This window comes from Heptranchias perlo, chromosome 18, assembly GCF_035084215.1.
Source record: "Heptranchias perlo isolate sHepPer1 chromosome 18, sHepPer1.hap1, whole genome shotgun sequence".
In the NCBI taxonomy this organism is placed as follows: domain Eukaryota; kingdom Metazoa; phylum Chordata; class Chondrichthyes; order Hexanchiformes; family Hexanchidae; genus Heptranchias; species Heptranchias perlo.
In genome coordinates this window covers 33,600,888-33,621,920 of record NC_090342.1, presented here as the reverse complement: position 1 = coordinate 33,621,920, position 21,033 = coordinate 33,600,888, and the positions used below count along the sequence as shown (strand labels likewise).

Sequence of the window (21,033 nt, the reverse complement as noted above, 5' to 3'; positions counted from 1 at the left end):
AATTCACGTTGAAAATCACCAGTCTTCCACACCATGCGCAGCGGATTGTTCTGAGAAAGAATGCTCACTTTGACCAAGAAAAGATGAATCTGGATCAGCACTTGGGTTGAGGGTGGGGGGCTTGCTGTCAAAGTCTAGGGCAAATATTGTGTTTTCCTGTGCATACAAGAGTTCCTTTGGTATGTGGGAGCCTTAGAACAGTATGTATTGACAGGAAAGTGACCCAGGTTTTCAAAATTACATTTCAATAGTCCCCTTCCTGCAAACCCTATAATATATATATATATATATACATATACACACTCATGCTGTATGGAGTACTTTAAGTTCCTGAATTTTTATTATTGGTTTTACTCCTATGCTGCCCTCAAACAAAAAACCCAGAGTATTTACATACAATCACCTTTTGGTTGTAAGTCAAGCTGAAGAACAAAGAAGTACTGGATGCAGATCTTGCACAATGGTTTTTCACCAGAAGGTCAAGCATTTATGACATATGTTACTGTATTGCATAGAACTGGAACTGCACCCCCTGTCTAATAGATTCATTCTCTAAATAATGGCCCACTAAAGAGTATCCCAAAACAAAGCCTTGTATGTGGCTTAGCATCAAGACAAAGCCTGTAGCAATCATCAATGCCAAAAACTTTGGGAATGTAGAACACTTCATTCTAGAATTTACATCCATTTTATTCACAAAACAGCGTTGCATTTTTTATATAAGCAGGGTTCTTTGGGTTTTATTTTGAACTGAAATTTCTTAGGAAATTAAGTCAGTGAAATTTCAATGCTGCAAAAAAATCTCACCAATAACTTTGTGCACTTATTGGGGGAAAATTTAACTTTTGGCGACAGTGAAAAGCAGGCAATACCCCCATTCACTTTTACTTGTTATATCATTTTGCTCTGTAAACTTTGTTGAAATTAAGCCAAGATTAAAAAATTTTATTAAATAATTGTACAACCTAAATAATACTGTCTTTGATTTTGGATGGGCAGTTTATTTTTAAAAAATCTAGGTGGTTTTGAGGGCACTAGCTTCGGATAAGATTGAGATAATGTTAAAAACCACTTAGATACAGTTATAAGTAGGGCAAAGCTGAGATATTAGGAAGTCACAAAATAAATGAGAAGATAACAGAACACTGAATTTCTATGCAGAGTCATCACACAGCAAAAAGATGTAAATAATTATCGTGTGTGTAATGGAGAGAACCACATGTTGCAGAGTCAAATCTTGGGAGGGCAATTAAATGAGTTGTGAAAATCTGGTTAGTTGGCAAGAGTCTCAGTTTGTCAGGTAAATACTGATCAGGATTGATGGGGCACGGGGAAAAATGAGAACAAAAAACCTCATGGATAAACAGTGATGTACATCTGGTGACTATCATTGGGGTTGAGTTTGTTAAAACATAAAATAATGGTTTAATTTGGTAAAAAGGTTAACTCGAAGTGCCAAAGTGAACAGAAATGGAGGGGAAGGGAAAAAAGCAAATCAGGATCTACCTTAAGATAATCAGAAATCATTTATGTCTTACTTTGAGCTAAGCTCAGGATGGATAATTCAAGGTAGCAAGTGTTGAAAACCACTTAGACAGTCTTGAAAGGGATGCAGCTGTGATGAGGAAGGGTTGTATCTAACTGGTTGTCATTCCTTGGATTAAATACTACCAAAGTAACTTCCTTGTAGGGCATTCTGAAATATGTGTGGTATGATCTTTTCCCTCACTAAATTATGGGAGAATTTGGGCTGATAAAAGACTTACTGGATATAATGTACTTGATGCTCCAACAGAAGGCTGAGAGGTGAACTAATAGAGGTCTTTAAAATTATGAAGGGGTTTGTAGGGTAGACATAGGGAAGATGTTTCCACTTGTGGGGGAGTCCAAAGCTAGGAGTCATAAATATAAGATAGTCACCAATAAATTCAATAAGGAATTCTGGAGAAACTTCTCTATCCAGAGAGTGGTTAGAATGTGGAACTTGCTACCACATGGAGTAGTTGAGGTGAATAGCATAGAGGCATTTAAGGGGAAACTAACTAAGTACACGAGGGAGAAAGGAATAGAAGGATACGCTGATGGGGTTAGATGAAGTAGGATAGGAAGAGGCTCGTGTGGAGTATAACCATAGGCACAGACCAGTTGGGGCCGAATGGCCTGTTTCTGTGCTGTAAATTCTAAGTAATACAAGGCCATCCGCTTCATATTTGCCATTTTGATGAGAGGGACAAGGAACCACCATTAACATTTAAAAATAAAAAAGGTGTAATTCTGTGGAATACAGTAAAGTCTATAATAAAGCTGCATTACCTGATGATACTTATAACATACATAAGTTACTGACAGCAAAACATAAAGTTCTTCACTTTAAAAACAAAGTGCATCTCAGTAGCACAGCAGTAACAGCACCAACATCACATCTTGACCCAAGTCCCAGGCCATGCCACACTAATCTGTCAAGTCTCAGGTACATCCTATAAGCAGAAGAAACTGATCACAGTAAGCCAAGCGTGAAAATGACACCACCACTGGGAGGATGCAGGAGGAGGAATATGTTGCAAATGTGCTGAATTTAAAATAATGAAGAAACAAAAGAGATTTTTTTTCAAGTTAGAACAATTCACACAGAGCTAACTATTGTGCATTCCAGTTTCTATTTCCTACATGCTCTCAAGAGTGGGTTCATCTCATTTGCCAGCTACCAATGCCACAGCAGTGCCATAGGCAGGCCACGAAAATTGACTGCTGCCAATCCAGTGTGACTTAGAGACTCAGCAATATCAGCATGTGCTGTCAATTTTTTTTAAATAGCTTGTGTGACTTAGGTGAGTAAGTAAAACTCTTTACTGGTGCATACATTATACACACAGGATACTGTACTATATCAAGGCTTAAAAAAAAATCAAACAAGTAATGCAGCTTCAAACTCTACACCACACTCATGCTGTAGCATCCAATTCCTGGGACTTGTGATTGGTTTCGGTTTCCATGGGTTCTCCTTTGCCACCTTCATCTAGGTTCTCCTTATTTTCTTCTTCCTCCGTTATCACCACTGCAGCTTCCTTTTCAGATTTTGTTTTGAGAGCTTCTTTCTGCTAAAATACAGCCATAAAATATTTGAGGACAAAACTTTAAGGGTAGAAATGCTGTTAGGCGGTTTAGATATTACTTTGGATTTTGAAAGGCTTACCCCATTGCCATGTCCTTAAGTGTTTACCTATTGACAGTCTACCTTTGAGGAAAAAGGATCAGCTTTATGGCTGCAGCTTACTGCTCCACTTTGATCCACATTTTTGCCTTCTTAAATATTCTCTCCCGTCTGTGACTTATGCTGGGGTACAAATTCACTGGATGCTTCTCGATATCCAAATTACCATTCTTTATATGAACCAAACGAGTATCAAAAGCTATTCCACTGTGAGGCACATTCCAGCAGGGGTATTTTCCCACTAAATTGCATTCAGCAGTGGCAACTCAGGATAATTTTTGCCCACCCTCCCTAACTCAGGGGTACTGAAACCAACTGCAGCACCCAGCTAAGGCCAGTATACTCAGGACCAACCAGGGATTAAATATCTATATAGTTCAATACCTCATCAAAAATTTCATTTAGTGATGAGCTGCATAAAAACAGGAATTTCCAAAATTCAATCCCCGGTCTGTGCTGAATTAGCGAAGGCAGCAGTAGAAGCCTAACAACCGTCTTCTGCAAAGCTGGGGGGTGGGGGTGGTAGAACACTCAGCTAGAATCTCGGTCCTGATCACAATGCAGCGATCCTTGATGAAAGTTCACTTGTGTGGACTGTTTTGAACTTGTGAAGCTTGCCCCTTGTTTGAATAGACTGCTGACACTCAGTCAGGTATGACATATTAAGAATGCCACTTGGATGAGTACTGTAGGATGACTGTGACCATCAAACTATATACTAGCTAGGAGCTGATGGCTTTGGGGAGGAGGTGGGGGACGAGGGATGGAGAAAATTGGAAGAAAGAAACCATTAATAAAATGTCATTTTACAGTCCTCTGGTGTATGGTGGTAGGCAGAGAAGGGGGCAGGAAAGAGAAGGGGTGCAATGGTACAAGCAACAAATAGGAAGAAGTGCAAACTCTCAAAGCTTGAATGACCTTACACACTTGTCAGCTCAGGAACTGTCCTATCTTTGCCTGTGTAAGAAGAACCTTCATCCGCATTCCACTGACCACACCCATTATTTGTAAATGTCATGGGGATAGAGGAATGAAATGAAGATGGGATAGGGATAAGGCAAGCATGTGGGCTTGTTGGGTTAAATTACCTTTTCTGGTTCCCGATTTCCTACAGATAATCTTTCTCACCTATTCTCTCTGTATTCTGTTACCTCTTTCCCTCAATCTCCCTTCTCACTCCCACAGAGCAACAGGTCACTCTTTCTGAGCACAAGTGTTGTATATGTAATTACTAAAAATATCACACTGGTATTCCATTAAACAAATGCACCTCAGAAACTAACATTAACAATGGTCAAGAAGTATCTAGAATACAGCAAATTTATGATTTTAAGAGTTCTGGTAGCTGAACACATGGAAAAGCATAGCTCGTTAAAAGTCAGTGAACACTGATTGAGGAAAAGGTCATATTTAGCTAACCTGCTTGAGTTTTTTTTTTAAAAAGACATTGGGAAACATTCCACATCATCAATTATTGGCTAAAGTGAGAAGTCACATTTGAGCAAGTATGGTTAATGCTCCCAGTTTTCAGATTAAATCAATATTCCTCTCCTCTAGACAAAAAATTTTGAAATTGGTGTTTACTGATAAACACTGAATAAATTTAAATGATGCATGCAATGTATTCTTATGGAAACCTTTATTTCTGGTATGAAGAATAAACGCCTATTCAGCAGAATGAAATCAATATTCAGCTGAGAAGTAGAATTCAACCTTTCATCTCTGACTCTCTCTTCCAAGACCCTTCTGATTTAATGCTCCCCCAGGCTGCACAGTGCAAGACGGATATTTTCTCATTTTCACTTTTGAAAAGAGTATACAAAACTTAAAGCAATGAATTTGGTACAAATGGAAAACTGCTAAAAAAAAAATCAATAGTAAAATCTAAATAAAAAGCCATTGAAAACCAAATATGGTGCTAGCTGGAAAACTAGCTGAAAAACCAGAAACAGAAGATTGCCATAAATGGAAACTTTTCATGCCAGAAAATGTTGTTAGTGGGGTAGCCAATCTTGGAATTCAGACTTCATTTAATGTATTTTTATTGATTACTTGGAGTGGGAAAGCAAAACTTTGAAGTTCACAAATTATACTAAAATAGGAGGCAGAGCAAAAAAGAGAAGAAATACAACCAGAGTTAGAAAGATTTTGGTAACTCAGCCAGCAGGTGACAGATTCAGAACAACGTGGACAAGTGAAAAACAATTTAGGTTGGAGCAAATAATTAAAAGAGGGAAATGTATTAAAAGGAATATTAGTGCAGATTGCCAATCAGGAAACAGATCCTGGGACTATAGTGGATAAATCAATGGAATCGTCAGCACAGTATTTAGCTGAAGTTGAAAAGGCAAATCAGATATAGATTGGATTCCCAAAGGGATAGAGTATAAAAAAAGAAAAGATGTTGTATTGTTGCTGTGTAAGGCATTAGTCAGACCCTATCTAGAATATTGAGTGTAGTTCTAGTCATCTAATCGTATGAAGAACTTGAGATGGTCCAGAGACGAGCGACAAAAGGCGATTCTGGATATTAGGAATTTAAGTTATGAAAAAAGATTAAAGGTTGGGCTTGGCTTTCTTTAAAAAAACAGATTTTGAGGTGACCCTATTAATGTTTTCAAGATTACAAACAAAACTGACAACACTGATCTAGGAAAATTGTTCACTATAGTGAAGGGTTCAAGTACTAGGGGAAGCAGGGTAAAAGTTCGAAAGTTTGGAGTTAGATGGAACTTCCCATCCAAATAACAGATTTGTGTGATGTTACCAGGTAGCCACTGAAGCGTACAGTACAAATGAGTTTAAGAAGCACTTAGATGCATTCCTGGACTGAGAAGGGATTATGAGATCAATCAAGAAGAGATGGTTTGTTGGCTTAATGACATTTTCCTGTTCCTAAAAATTCCTATGCTTACCGTATAATTTTCCCTTTTTAAAGGATCAATGTCTGTTAACTCATCACTTACCGTAGCATCAGTATTTGCAAATCTTGGGAACATTTTAGCATAAATCTTTTTCTCCTGATCCAATTGCTCTCTTATTTTTTTCTGACAAATTCCAATCTGCACTTTGGCTGCATTGTTGGGGTAGAGCTGCAGAAGCTTCTGGAAGTTTGCTTTTGCCAGTTCATAATCGTTCATTGCAAGTCTCGCCTCACCCATTCTGAAAAGGGCCTTTTCGTTATTTGCATCCAACTCTAATGCCTGAAATAAAAGCAGAATCACAAGCATTCATTTTAGAAACACCTTCTCCCTTTCTGTTTTCCTATCAAGCACTCCCAAATCAGGTGTGATATGTGTTACATGCAAACCACAGCTCTCACTACTCCAGCCCAACAATGACAATTCTATTTCTCAAAGGAGATTGACAGCGTTGAGTTATGGACAGTTTTGTTGCAGTCCAAGCTCTATCCAATCCCATCCTACTTAACAGTATGCCGTACAATTCTCCCAAAGAATTTCTCCTCAGTTCTCAAAGTTATTAACTGGGATATGATTCCATGTAAAGCGGCCACCCTCCAGTACCTTGCCAAGATTTCAACATATGTGAATTTAGACAGTGAATGTGAGAAAGATTTGAGCCTAATGCTCATCTCACCTAAAAGTCAAACAACCAGTTTCCAGCAGGTGCCAATGACTAGCAATCAGAAGCACAAACCCTTTTTCTCTCTAGGCCTGAGGTATGAAGGTCAAATGTGGGGCTCCTACAGCGAGTGCAGGTAACATAGCATAGATCAGGGATTGTATCTAAAGCCATCCTAATTTGGATAGTACTACATCCCAAGTGGTTCAGTAGCAATTGAGCTACCAAGGGAACTCGTGTGCCATACATCTTTACACTTAATGCTTTCCACGTTAGGAGATAGAGAAGTTACTCACCTTTTCACAATTCTCTACAGCTTGCAAATTCTCATCCATTTTGATGTAGCACATGGCAAGGTTGAGATGAGCTGCTAGCCTCAGTGCATTGGATTGTTTTAATATCTCCTCAGACAGTCCGCTCTCATGTTCCAACCAAGATACAATTTTCTTGTAATGGATAGTGGCCTGCTTGTATTTGCCCACCTGGCAACAACAAGAATTACAAGTTACATGAATCAGGCAGTTACCAGAAGGAAGAATAAAATAAGTCTCACTGACTAAGAACTGTAGAAAGCCCAATAATTCTCTACTGCTCCAGTCACCACTGCATTGCCAATTCTTACAGATCACCTCCTATATTCTTAGAGCACTCACAGGGACTTAAAATATTCAAAAGTACCAGCAAAATGTTTTGGTACTCATTTAAATTAGTCTATATGCAATTCATTACTTCAACAGAAAATAGCCATTAAATCACTGTAATCAAGTAGCAACATGTCACATTACACATGTAAGTGGAAAAGGCAGTAAGTTAATGTTTGTGGTACATGTTAATACCTATGTTTAATTAAAGAGAGTTCAGACTCTTTTCTTTTGTCCTCTATGTTCACATTTATAAAATCTGGAATCCTGTGGAAGTGGAGCCTGGTGTAATTGAGCAGAGGTATAAGACATGTCAGCCCCTGGCTGCAGAGCAAATAGATGAAGATCTCAGTCTTGCCATGAAGTGAAGGAAGCTAGCAGAGCATCAGACTATGGAGGCTCTGCATGGCCTTCAGAAGATGTGTGGTAAATGGCCAGGATAGCATTGAAATCTACTGCTTTGCTGTACGCCAACATGAGAGAGGAGTTCAACTCATCACAGGGCAGGTTGGAGGAAATGTCCATTGCAGGAGCATCAGCAAACCTTCCCTTCATAAGAGACCCAAGCAAGTCAGTCAACCCCACGTGGAGGCACTGAATGAAGGACTCATAATACAAATCAAATTTGACTTATTCAGTCACTGTAAATCATTGTTCTTGATATTATTCCCTATATTGCATAAACATCAGTACTGTTATGAAATAGCATTACCCCCAACTCACCAGGACCATTGCCCGAGAGATCTGTTAGTCTATTAAAAATCTTGCTGCCTGCTCTAATCATTCTTGTCCACAAATCTTACTTCCTGTTGTCACAATGCTTGGTCACATTTTTTACATCAACATTTAATACTGAAATTGATTATGTAAACAATAATAGGAATTTCCAATGTAAACAGTTGTCTGTCATTTTTTTTTGATGAACCAATTGAATTACTCAAAATGCTTATTGAAAAGAAATGTCGTTAGCTGAATGTGGATTGCAGTCTAAACATGTGTTGTGTACCCAATTTTCCAGAATGCATCAGTACCATTTAGACAGTACAGCTGCTGAATATTTTTCTTAAGCTTTTAGGGTACAAATTAATGTTTGAAAGTTTAGTTTTTCTGGACTTTTTGTTTAATTGAAATTTGCCAAAATGGATGAGAATTTGCCAAATCCATTTATCTCTGACTGTTGCCTCCTTTTCAATTTTTATAGCAAACCTAATGATGCCATGCTCGCTGTTTCCTAGATATTTCCCTGCATGCCATACTTGCTCCACTTAATTTCCTAGAACCAGATCCAGTACTGCCGCTTTCCTTGTTGGCCTAAAAATATACTGATCTAGGAAGCAGTCCTAGGCACATTGTCAAAACCCCCTCCTTCTCTGTCACTTACAATACTTTTACTGCACTCTAGGTGAAAGAACAGTATGCTATCTTCTTTTATGTCATCCAGTCCCTCTCTAAAACATTTTTAATTAAATAATGGTATTTATATTCAGTTTCTTTAATTTATTTCACATGAACTTCAACCAGTAAAGTCATATCTGAGACAGTACTCTAGATTTTCCTGCACAGTGATATCCTGATCTTAGCCACGGCGTCACGGGTAAGCAGGGAGCAGAGGCTGCACTTTCCTATTGGGAGGAGAAAAAAGTATGATCTGAGGATGGTCACTGCAGATTGCTCCAACTCACCAGTCGGTGACCTCCTCTACAATGGAACCAGCTGAGGCCCGAGTCGCAAGTGCTCTGATGACAGCTCAGATGTGGGAAATTATAGAGTGCAAATCTGTATACCAACGCCCAGATAAAAATCTGCTAGACGTTAAGCCATGCTTTCAGCTTCTCCTCTTTGTTAACCAGAGTGCACTAGCCCGTTTAATGTGAGCAGGCCCCAAAAAGACTTGTTTAGCTGAAATCTCATTACCTTGAAATACAATGTTCCCTTCTCCTTGATGATGGTGGACTGCTCCAGCTTCTCGTCTATGTTCATTTCCCAAGACTCTTTTGCCTGATAAAATTTTTTAAAATTACTAATTAATTTACATATAGTTTAAAAATTCCTGCAGGGAAACTCATCATAGATTTACTCCAATAGGAATGAGCTAGAGAGGAAAAAAATACATCCCCAAATTTTCTACTTCAGGTGGTTATCCAGTAACCCCCTGCTTGAAAATGCGCAGAAGCCAACATCAGGCAAGAACAGGATTGGCTGTGACACGCTCCCCACAAATAATTCGCCAACAGCCACCATCTAGGCTCTGAAGAATGGCCACTTGGTTGATGTAGCAAAGGGCTGCCAGGACTGTGGAACCATAACCCAGCAAGCTTATACCAGAGGAAAGAACAGAGACAAACTGGAAAAACAAAAAGTCAATTATAAACAAAGTTTACTAAATTTCAGATGATGGATAGCCAAGATTGATTACTGGCTAGGATTGAATACCCAGTGCATTCAGTGTAGCATGTGTATGCTGTTCCCTAGTTAGAAGAATCAATTTAAGGGTAACTCAGAAATAACAAGGTGAATAGTGACATTCAAGACTCAATATACACAAGTGCTGACAATGATGTGAGATCTTTGAGGCAGGCTGGAAAGGAAGAGGAATCAGATCCAACCCCATTTCCATGCAATTCCATTAAAGAATTCCAGCCCCTGCCGTAGAAAAGTAATATTAAACTCAGAAAAAGAAAAAAATTGAACACATTCAGAATGACTACATATGCATATGTGTGTCCTACAGTAACTGCCACTCTCTCCACACGCAGTGCACGATTGAGACTTGACCCCCAACTTCCTCACATTAGAAGCTGAACCCTTTCAAAGATAGCTAGCCCCAACATCCCCATAATGTACATTAGCAGCTTCAAAGATAATCATTTGCTTGGCCTCCCCTTCCTAGAAAAACCATGCTGTGCAGAGTCTGGAATGCAATTAATCTGGTAATCACTTCTGTCAGTAACAGTGACAGAATTGAACATCAAAGCTGAAGATGCTTTGAAACTGCAGAACAGCTGGTGGCACAAGCATTGTTTCTTACCTTTTCAAAGTTCTTCAACACAACTTCATACACCAGGTTTGCATTTGGTGGGATGTTTAATTTTAGGTTTCCTGCTTCTCCAAATCCATACCTATATGAACAACACTAGGTCAAAGAAATACTCAGAATAATCATCAAATCTGTTATTCTATATATAAATATTTCAAACTCCTTATGTTTTAGCCCATAACTCATCTCGGGGGATTCCTTTTTCATGTAAACCATCCGATATCTTCAATTATATTACAGCTTGCAACTCACTGGATTCTACATTCTTCTATTCACTACTGCTAATAATTCCAGTCTAAATGTCGCAACCCCCTTCAAATCAGACACCCTCAAGGCACACAACTTCCATTCTTTGTGCAGTATAATGGCTGTATTACTTTATCTCCACCATGTCCTTTGATGGACAATGTAAATCTGTTTCTTTCAATTCTTCAAAGGCTGAGTTTCTTCATGTGTCTTGCAGATCCAACAAGTGCCACTTCTTATCTGCTATGAGTTTCAGTTTCATTTTCTCCACTGCTTGGGATTGCAAGAGATCCCTCTTCTCGGCCCTCCTGTTGCTTTTACCACCAAAGTGGTTTTACCTTCAGCATCCATCCATGACAATTTCTACATTAAAGGTTATACAAATTCATATTGTTTTGAAGATAGTACCCTCCTGGGCTGTTTTGAATCTACTAGCATTCTTGGCCTCCACCACCTCAAATCTCAAACAGAACTCCCACATTTTCTTCATTGTGAAAGCATCATCTTTTTTGTGAAACACTCCACGCCTCCTCAATAACTCTTAACTTTCTGTGAAGTCCTCTCTGACCTCTAGCCTCCAAAGTTTATCATAACCTTTCTTATCTCTATTTTACTAATACTATTATTATAGACCCATGATCATCTGTACTTTTCTCTCTTATTCCTCTTAAATAGCAAATATATTATTCTACACATTTTTACTCCTTCCTGCATCCTCGGCATGTTACAATGAAGACTCATCAAACTGTCTCCCTCCCACACTGATGTACTTGATCTTGGCCCTTCATTTAGGTTTCTCAATAAAAATGCTAGGTTAAGGTTGGGTAGGACCCTCCACTTCCTGGACAGTGAATAAGTGGTCCCCAAGAGTGTTATATTTAAACTTACTTTGGTTTTAACGATATAATAGCCTCTTCTCCTTTTTCCATTTCCTGCAGTGCCTTCTCAATCCCTGGAGGAACATTGTGTTCTTCAGCATCTCCAATGATAAATGACACATCTCGACTGTCATAGACTGTACCCTGATATCTGCCTTCCAAATGGACTGAAATAAAGAGAAAGAGAACTGTTTAAGAGAATATCAGCTCTGAGCATATGTACGCTGTCAATGTTCTACAGCTGTGGAGCATCCCTGCTCCGAGATCCTCTACGTTCCCCACGCTCCATTTCATTTATGTGGTCTGTACTCAGATGGGGAAAGTGAATGGCTGTATTTCATGTTTTGAAGAACAATTAGTTTAAGTTGGAGTTCTGAGTGAACTAGCAACGGAATAGAACAATGCTAGTTTACTGCTTATTATCTACTGCCATTTGGAAACGTTGTTATTGCTTGATACTTCATCATCCATCCATCTATTAAAAATGTTGTGTGATTACAACATTCTGAAAGTATTGTACCTGTAGTTGGCATGGTCAGCAAAATATGACATGACCAAACGTTACACTGAGTCACCTAAAGCAAAAACAAGTAACCGACTGTTGGAAGCATGTACAAGGGAAAATAATTGTAAAAAGGTTTTTAAACAAATCCAAATCAGTCGTAAATGTAAGGAAACGTAGAACACCTTTAAAAAATTAGCAAGATTCCAGACCACAAAAGGCATTGAAAAGAACTCTCACCCATCGAGCAGTGATTGTATTTGCATCCCAAGGTTATTTCTACTCTTACAGCAAACTATTGGCTTGAAATTGTGCTGGGTGACAAGTAATAAGATGTGCAAAAGGAAATATTTTTAAAAGCTTGCAAGGGATATCTAAGCTAACAGCAAGAGTTTTTATAACTATGTTAAGAGAAAGAAACTGCTAAAGGGGAATGTGGACTTATTAAGTCAGAAGCCAGCAAGACTATAATGGGACAATAAGGAAATGGTAGACTTGTTAAATGAGTACTTTGTATCCATTTTCACAGTGGAGAAAGAGGACAAAATGCCAGCAGTACAAGGGAACCTAAAAATAAGTCAATGGGAGGAACTTCGTCAATTTAATACAAATAAAAAAAATGGTAAGAGAAAATAATGGGATAATAAGATAGACAGATCTCTAGAACCTGATGGTTCCCAGCCCAGAGTATTAAAAGAAATGTGAGGAAATTGCAGATCTGTTAGTCCAAATTATCCAAAGCTCTCTAGATTCAGGAATTGTGCCTTTGCATTGGAAAATTACAAATGTCATTCTGTTATTTCAGAAGGGGAGGGAGAAACCAGGTAACTGCAGACCTGTTGTTTTAACATCAGATGTGGGGAAGTTACTGGAATCTATCAACCATCGGAGCCAGAGTGACTGAGCACTTGGACAAGTATGAGCTGATCAAAGAGAGTCACATAGATTTGTGAAGGGAAGGTCATGTATGACTATTCTAGTTGAATTTTTTGAGGAGGTCACTAGCATGTTGGCCTTTATCTCAAAGGGCTTGGAGTACAAAAGTAAGGAAGTGAAGCTTCAGTTGTACAGAGCAGTGGTCAGATCCCATTTGGAGTACTGTGTTCAGTTTTTTGCACTGCCTCAAGAAAGATAAATTGGCCTTGGAGGGGGTACAGCGCAGAGTCACAAGAATGATACCAGGGCTTAAAGGGTTAAATTATGAGGCCAGGTTCGTTAGACTTGATTTGTAATCCCTTCAGTTTAGAAGACTGAGAGGTGATCTAATCGAGGTCTTTAGAATGATAAAGGGAGTTGATAAGGTAGATACAGAGAACTATTTCCTTTGGTGGGGCAATCCAGAACAAAGCAGCATAATAAAATTAAGAGTTAAGCCATTTAGGAGTGAAGTCAGGAAGAACTTTTTCATACAAACTGTCATGGAAATCCGGAACTCTCTGCTCCAAAAGGCTGTGGATGCTGGGTCAATTGAAATTTTTAGGACTGAGATTGATTGATTGATTTTTGTTAGGCAAGCATATCAAGGAATATGGAGCATAGGAGGGTAAATGGAATTGAGGTACAGATCAGCCATGATCTAATTGAATGGAACAGGCTCAAGAGTCTGTATGTCCTACTCGTGTCCCTATGTGACATCAGCAATAAATGTGTAACGTGTTTTTATGAAATTTCACTGAGGCATTAACCCAAAACATGGGTTGACAACTTTAAGAGCAAAGAAAAGCCATACAAATGAGTTAACACATTCTTTACTGATATTGCCCAGTACGGTTTCAATCCGACAAATTACTGCAAGTTTATGAATATACTCATGCTGCAAATCAGTTTTTCACAAGAACGTTAATACAGTCATTATTCATTATCATCCAGTGCGATTTCAATGCATTTGATGACTTAACTGACCCCAAGCTCACTTAACACTTGGTAAGTGGACCTCCAGGAAAAGCAATTTAGTACCCATGCTGTATGCTCACAGGCTATAGAATTAATACTTCAAGGAGATTGATCAATCAATATCAATGAGCCATCTCGAGCTGCTCTTCTGTACCCGCTATAGGGTGCATCAAGTAAAGCATAGGCAGAGGCCTAAGAGCAGATTGCCTGCTGCCCGCTTGGCTTGGAACTGGTTTAAGGCACACGAGACAAAAGACTACAGAATAAAATATGGGGAACATGGATGCTATGTTTCAGGATTTTTCATTTTTTTCATGGAAAGGATCTGGAAATGAGTTATGATTACGTGACTTTATACAAGCGAATTTGCAAATGTCTAAAAAGCCACAGGCTGCAGCTACTGAGACGGGAGATGGGGTGTGTTGATGTGTTAATGAGCGAACCATCCTTATTGTTGTCCATAACGAACAGGAATATTAAGCAACTTTGCCTAACAAGACAACTATAACTATTATGGTGGAGATAATTCTATTCATATAAACGCAACATGAGGTACCTGCTGAAAATTTACTGGGTTAGGTGTTAGGAAGCTTACTAGAAAATCTCTGAACAGGGAAGGAGTTTAAGACATTGCCCTTTCACTTTCTGGAAAAGGAAATAAGATACAAAGGCAACCAGTCAGTCAGGCTTTTAAAATAGGAGGCTGAAGTGCAGGCTTGGGCCTAGACTTTGAAGCTAAGATGCAGGAGGACAGTTTTCGCAGTTCGGAGCTGCCTGGAAAGAAATGTAATGCCAAAAGCAAGAAAGTCAGCCCATGAATAGGGATTGGGCGGACGGTTTACTTTTTTCTAATTTTTCGAGGAGCCAAGTGAAAATTGAGTGAAGTTTATAAAATTTGCTTGCAACTGTTACTCTGTAAGCCTATTTTCTGTGTGCAAAATAAAGCAGCTTAACAATTTGTAACTGGCCTTCTCTCACTTAAGTGTTTTCTTGTCCACCTTTGAGAAGTGCACGTGCGGAAGACACAATATCCAGTTCAGATCATAAGGGGGTTCTATTGTTATACCCCATAGATTATGCTCTTGTGCAGTTGTTAGGCCGTACATGCACACTACTGAACTCAAGACATTTATACGAATTTACAGCATTGCTGTAGCTGAGAGAATATCTATGGCAGAATCAAAACTTCTAACAAAGGAATACAGAATGGAGCTGAGTCCCTCTGAAGCTTATAGAGGTATATAATAGTAAATAGCATTAAAAAGACTAATCCAGAATACTACGTTAAATTAAACTGTGGGACTAGGACAAGGGGACGCACAGGTTTAAACTAGTAAAAGGTAACTTTAGGACCATTATCAGGAGCGTCTTCTTCACTCAGAGTGATTATGATCATACGAAAATGATGGACAGAAAAGACGAGCATACTGTTGTGGTACAACCACGAACCTCTCACCACCCACCCCAGCCAGCCACACAATCTCCTGCGAGAGGCAAAAAAGGCCAATTGGGGGGGGGGGGTGAGAATTCTAGAAAATTCCTCTCTGACTCCTGAAGGTGATCAAACAAGTTCCAGGAGACACCTCCCCACCCCCAGTACTCCAATTACATTTTGAACACTGTGATGTCAAATATAGTTAGAAACTTCAAGCTCGCTTTTGAATGTTTGCAGCAAATCTGCACTCACTGCAACAGCCGGCAACTTGTTCTAAAGGGCGACGGCGCTCTGAAAAGAAAAACCTCCTGATACCTAAACTAGTTGTATGCTTATGTAACTTACACTCATGTCCCTTGGTCCTCCTTAGCCTACCTAACTCAAATAGCCTAGCCACATGGACCAAATCTAACCCTTTCATTATTTTAAAGACCTCAATTCAATTTCCTCAGTCTACACTTTTCCAGAGAAAATTAGACCAGCTCTAGGCCTGTCATTGTAACTAAGGGCCTCTAATCTATGAGTCAATTTTGTAGCCCTCCTCTGAACCTTTTCTAGGGCCTCTCTACCCCCCACCATGTGAGGGGATCAAAACCAGACACAGTATTGCAGATGAGGCCTAACCAAGGTCTTATACAAGGACAGGATTGTTTTTTTTGTTCTGTATTTGATGCATCCTAGTACTTTTATTTGTTTTTGCTATAGCCTTGTGGCACTAATCAACATGTGGATTGGACTTTCAGGCAGAGTGATAGAATCATTTAAAAAACTAGATGCAACAATGGGAGAAGTGTAGCATTTTCCTGGATGGACGAATTAAGATGGGCCGAATTACCGTCCTCATCTGTAAAGATCTTGTGAAATAGAAGGGATCATCTTATTTGTGACTCTCCAGATATCATCCGAAGGAGAAATAGATACTAAGTTTTCCTCTATGGATCAGCTTTTCTCCTCACTACCTGGGAGGAGTCATCCTTTCCCCCCTTCGCCAACTTTTCACTGTGGTGCTCAAATGAAGCACAGAGAGAAGAAAAGAAAGCAGCAAGAAATTATAAAGGTAAAAAGTAGTTTCTTACTCTCAACTGAAGCTCCCTCGTTGGGTTTGGAATAGCTTTCTCCCTTCTTTCGGATTCGGCGAATGATTCCACCATCTTCACACTCTGTCAGATCTTCTGCTTTGATTTCAAAAAGCTCAATCTTAAAAGTGAGAAGAATATTTGAAATAGTTTCAAATCTGATCATCAGATACCAGGTCATCTTCATGGAGAATTCAACAGAAATTCAGGATATATTCTTTATTTTAGGCACCCTCGGACCACTGCCCTTTCCCACCGAGTCTGTTCCTTGATACAAGAGTATGGAACATGCAACCATACACACACAATAAAACGCCCATCTCTGCATATCTTATGGCATAAACAGACCTTGTACAGCACCAGAAATAAACCGTCACTGGGTCAGTCGATCATGCAGCAACAAGACCAAAGCTTGTACGTGCAAGTCAATATGTCATGCAGCAATTGGTCTGCCCTGTGATGTGCTGTCCCTCAGCTAAATCACATAGCAATGATGCTGTAAGACAATTGACAACTTTTACAAATACATGCACAAATTCAAAGAGGAAAACAGTCAAACTTTCAACAATTAGCAATAAGCAGTCAAGGTACAAAAAATTTTTTTTATTCGTTCATTGGATGTGGGCGTCGCTGGCGAGGCCGGCATTTATTGCCCATCCCTAATTGCCCTTGAGAAGGTGGTGGTGAGCCGCCTTCTTGAACCGCTGCAGTCCGTGTGGTGAAGGTTCTCCCACAGTGCTGTTAGGAAGGGAGTTCCAAGATTTTGATCCAACGACGATGAAGGAACGGCGATATATTTTCAAGTCGGGATGGTGCGTGACTTGGAGGGGAACGTGCAGGTGGTGTTGTTCCCATGTACCTGCTGCTCTTGTCCTTCTAGGTGATAGAGGTCGTGGGTTTGGGAGGTGCTGTCGAAGAAGCCTTGGCGAGTTGCTGCAGTGCATCCTGTGGATGGTACACACTGCAGCCACTGTGTGCCGTTGGTGAAGGGAGTGAATGTTTAGGGTGGTGGATGGGGTGCCAACCAAGCTGGCTGCTTTGTCGTGGATGGTGTCGAGCTTTTTGAGTGTTGTTGGAGCTGCACTCATCCAGGCAAGTGGAGAGTATTCCATCACACTCCTGACTTGTGCCTTGTAGATGGTGGAAATGCTTTGGGGAGTCAGGAGGTGAGTCACTCGCCGCAGAATACCCAGCCTCTGACCTGCTCTCGTAGCCACAGTATTTATATGGCTGGTCCAGTTAAGTTTCTGGTCAATGGTGACCCCCAGGATGTTGAGGGTAGGGGATTCGGCAATGGTAATGCCATTGAATGTCAAGGGGAGGCGGTTAGACTCTCTCTTGTTGGAGATGGTCATTGCCTGGCGCGAATGTTACTTGCCACTTATCAGCCCAAGCCTGGACGTTTTCCAAGTCTTGCTGCATGTGGCCTCGGACTGCTTCATTATCTGAGGGGTTGCGAATGGAACTGAAAACTGTGCAATCATCAGCGAACATCCCCATTTCTGCAATGTCCTGGGGCTGAGATGATTGGCCTCCAACAACCACTACCATCTTCCTTTGTGCTAGCTATGACTCCAGCCACTGGAGAGTTTTCCCACTGATTCCCATTGACTTCAATTTTACTAGGGCTCCTTGGTGCCACACTCAGTCAAATGCTGCCTTGACGTCAAGGGCAGTCACTCTCACATCACCTCTGGAATTCAGCTCTTTTGTCCATTTTTGGACCAAGGCTGTAATGAGGTCTGGCGCCGAGTGGTCCTGGCGGAACCCAAACTGAGCATCGGTGAGTAGGTTATTGATGAGTAAGTGCCGCTTGATAGCACTGTCGACGACACCTTCCATCACTTTGCTGATGATTGACAGTAGACTGATGGGACGGTAATTGGCCAGATTGGATTTGTCCTGCTTTTTGTGGACAGGACATGCCTGGGCAATTTTCCACAGTGCCAGTGTTGTAGCTGTATTGGAACAGCTTGGCTAGAGGCGCAGCTGGTTCTGGAGCACAAGTCTTCAGCACTACAGCTGGGATGTTGTCAGGGCCCATAGCCTTTGCTGTATCCAGTGCACTCAGCTGTTTCTTGATATCACGTGGAGTGAATTGAACTGGCTTCTGTGATGGTGGGGATATCGGGAGGTGGCCGAGATGGATCATCCACTCGGCACTTCTGGCTGAAGATGGTTGCAAACGCTTCAGCCTTGTCTTCTGCACTCACGTGCTGGACTCCGCCATCGTTGAGGATGGGGATGTTTACAGAGCCTCCTCCTCCCGTCAGCTGTTTAATTGTCCACCACCATTCACGACTGGACGTGGCAGGACTGCAGAGCTTTAATCTGATCCGTTGGTTGTGGAATGTCTTATCTCTTTCTATAGCATGTTGCTTCCGCTGTTTAGCATGCATGTAGTCCTGAGTTGTAGCTTCACCAGGTTGGTACCTCATTTTTAGGTACGCCTGGTGCTGCTCCTGGCATGCTCTTCTACACTCCTCATTGAACCAGGGTTGATCCCCGGGCTTGTTGGTAATGGTAGAGTGAGGAATATGCCGGGCCATGAGGTTACAGATTATGCTGGAATACAATTCTGCTGCTGCTGATGGCCCACAGTGCCTCATGGATGCCCAGTTTTGAGCTCTAGATCTGTCCTGAATCTATCCCATTTAGCACGGTGGTAGTGCCACACAACACGTTCGATGGTGTCCTCAGTGCGAAGACGGAACTTCGTCTCCACGAGGACTGTGTGGTGGTCACTCCTACCAATACTGTCATGGACAGATGCATCTGCGACAGGTAGATTGGTGAGGACGAGGTCAAGTAAGTTTTTCCCTCGTGTTGGTTCGCTCACCACCTGCCGCAGGCCCAGTCTAGCAGCTATATCCTTTAGGACTTGGCCAGCTCGGTTAGTAGCCGTGCTACCAAGCCACTCTTGGTGATGGACATTGAAGTCCCGAACCCAGAGTACGTTCTGTGCCCTTGCTACCCTCAGTGCTTCCTCCAAGTGGTGTGCAACATGGAGAAGGACTGATTCATCAGCTGATGCTATTGCCTCATCAAGAACTTCTAGATCAACTGCAGCAAAGGTTAAATAAAAAGGTATTTTAACAATCTTGCACACAGCCTATATCTAGTGGTAATCAGCAGGAGGTTTCCTTGCCCATGTTTGACCTGATGCCATGAGATTTCAGAGGGTCCAGAGTCAATGTTGAGGACTCCCAGGGCCACGCCCTCCTGACTGTATATCACTGTATCGCCACCTCTGGTGGGTCTGTCCTGCCGGTGGGACAGGACATACCCAGGGATGGTGATGGAAGATTTAGATAACATCCCTGATGTAAGAGAAAGAATGTTAATTAAAAAAAAAAGTGGGTACCTCAAACACGAGAGTGGCGCTTGGTGGAATTTTTGGTGGGCTGCCAGCAGAGCCATAGGCGTATTCTGGTTTACAGATGATCTGACAGACTTCATTGATCTTCATGGTGGCCACAGCAATGTCCCATGCTTTAATAACTTGCCCTGTTCAAAAAGAAGAAAATGGTTACTTTACCCTTTCGTCAATGTGCAATCTTAAAAGAAACAATGAAGCAACTTCAGTCCAAGTAGACTCTTGGGTGGGGGGCAGCAATGTTGTGTCACATGGGAATCAATATCAATGCAAGCTGGCTGCCTGCCACCTTACTTGATTCAATAAAATATCACACATGTAAAAATAAGCTTTCTGGGGACTGGATGACGCAGTGGGTTCTAACACTGTATTTTCACTTCTGGGATCTGGTGTGAATACTGCCCAGATTGATATGAAGAAGGTATAATGTCTCTAACACCACAAGGGTCCCATCTGAAACGAAGAGGGGGCACATTCTCAATCTAGCTCCCAGTAGTTTGTGTTCACAATACAAGACTGCCGACAATTCTGGGTTAATTCATAAAGAATGACTTTAAATATTGTTGGTACAGGAAACAAAATATTGCATTGGTACAATATGGTATACACTTCTGAAGATGGATTAACACACATTGCTGCAGTAATGTAGAGTGCTTAACAACGCAGTGTACAGTAAGGTTTACTCTGCGCTGAATGCATTTATACCTGGAAGTGCTTAAGGGAAAAGCTTAGAGGCAGATGTTGTACTTGCTTCTAACTCATGCTACGAGACACCCTCAGAATTTGATGACAACGCTAGGGACACAAAGTGTTTATTCCACAGAATCAGCATCCCTTCCCTTGAGGAGCGCAAAGCTTCACCAAACTCTGCATTAGTCAGATGCTATTGCCTCATCAAGAACTTCTGGATCAACTACAGCAAAGGTTAAATAAAAAGGTATTTTAACAATCTTGCACACAGCCTATATCTAGTCTGCAACACATTCCCTTTAACTGGCTGGCAAAAGGCTGTGAAGAATACCCAGAGGTGACTTTGCCCTCCAATTCTCCCCTGCCCATTTGGAGATGCCACAGCCTCTATATGGCACTTTCCTGCGTAATGCAGTTTGGATCAGTAATTGAACAAGAGATTTGGGTTGTAATCAAAAACAATAAT

The 21,033-nt window shown here is 40.8% G+C and overlaps 1 protein-coding gene across 3 annotated transcripts in view; it reads right to left on the bottom strand.

Moving 5' to 3' along the window:
- Positions 1-318: 318 nt before the first annotated feature.
- The window catches only part of LOC137334741 (peptidyl-prolyl cis-trans isomerase FKBP4-like), a 35,531-nt gene continuing 14,816 nt past the window's right edge, over positions 319-21,033 (bottom strand). For 2 of the 3 annotated variants that reach the window (XM_067999658.1, XM_067999660.1), the window contains exons 4-11: positions 19,866-20,008; positions 16,502-16,622; positions 11,606-11,762; positions 10,463-10,553; positions 9,349-9,432; positions 7,090-7,275; positions 6,178-6,414; positions 319-3,098 (exon numbers count right to left, since the gene is read on the bottom strand). In XM_067999658.1, the coding sequence (XP_067855759.1) occupies positions 2,943-3,098; positions 6,178-6,414; positions 7,090-7,275; positions 9,349-9,432; positions 10,463-10,553; positions 11,606-11,762; positions 16,502-16,622; positions 19,866-20,008 (1,175 nt within the window). In that variant the 3' untranslated portion in view covers positions 319-2,942. The remainder of the gene's footprint in view (positions 3,099-6,177; positions 6,415-7,089; positions 7,276-9,348; positions 9,433-10,462; positions 10,554-11,605; positions 11,763-16,501; positions 16,623-19,865; positions 20,009-21,033) is intronic. The other variant, XM_067999659.1, reaches the window with a different exon arrangement.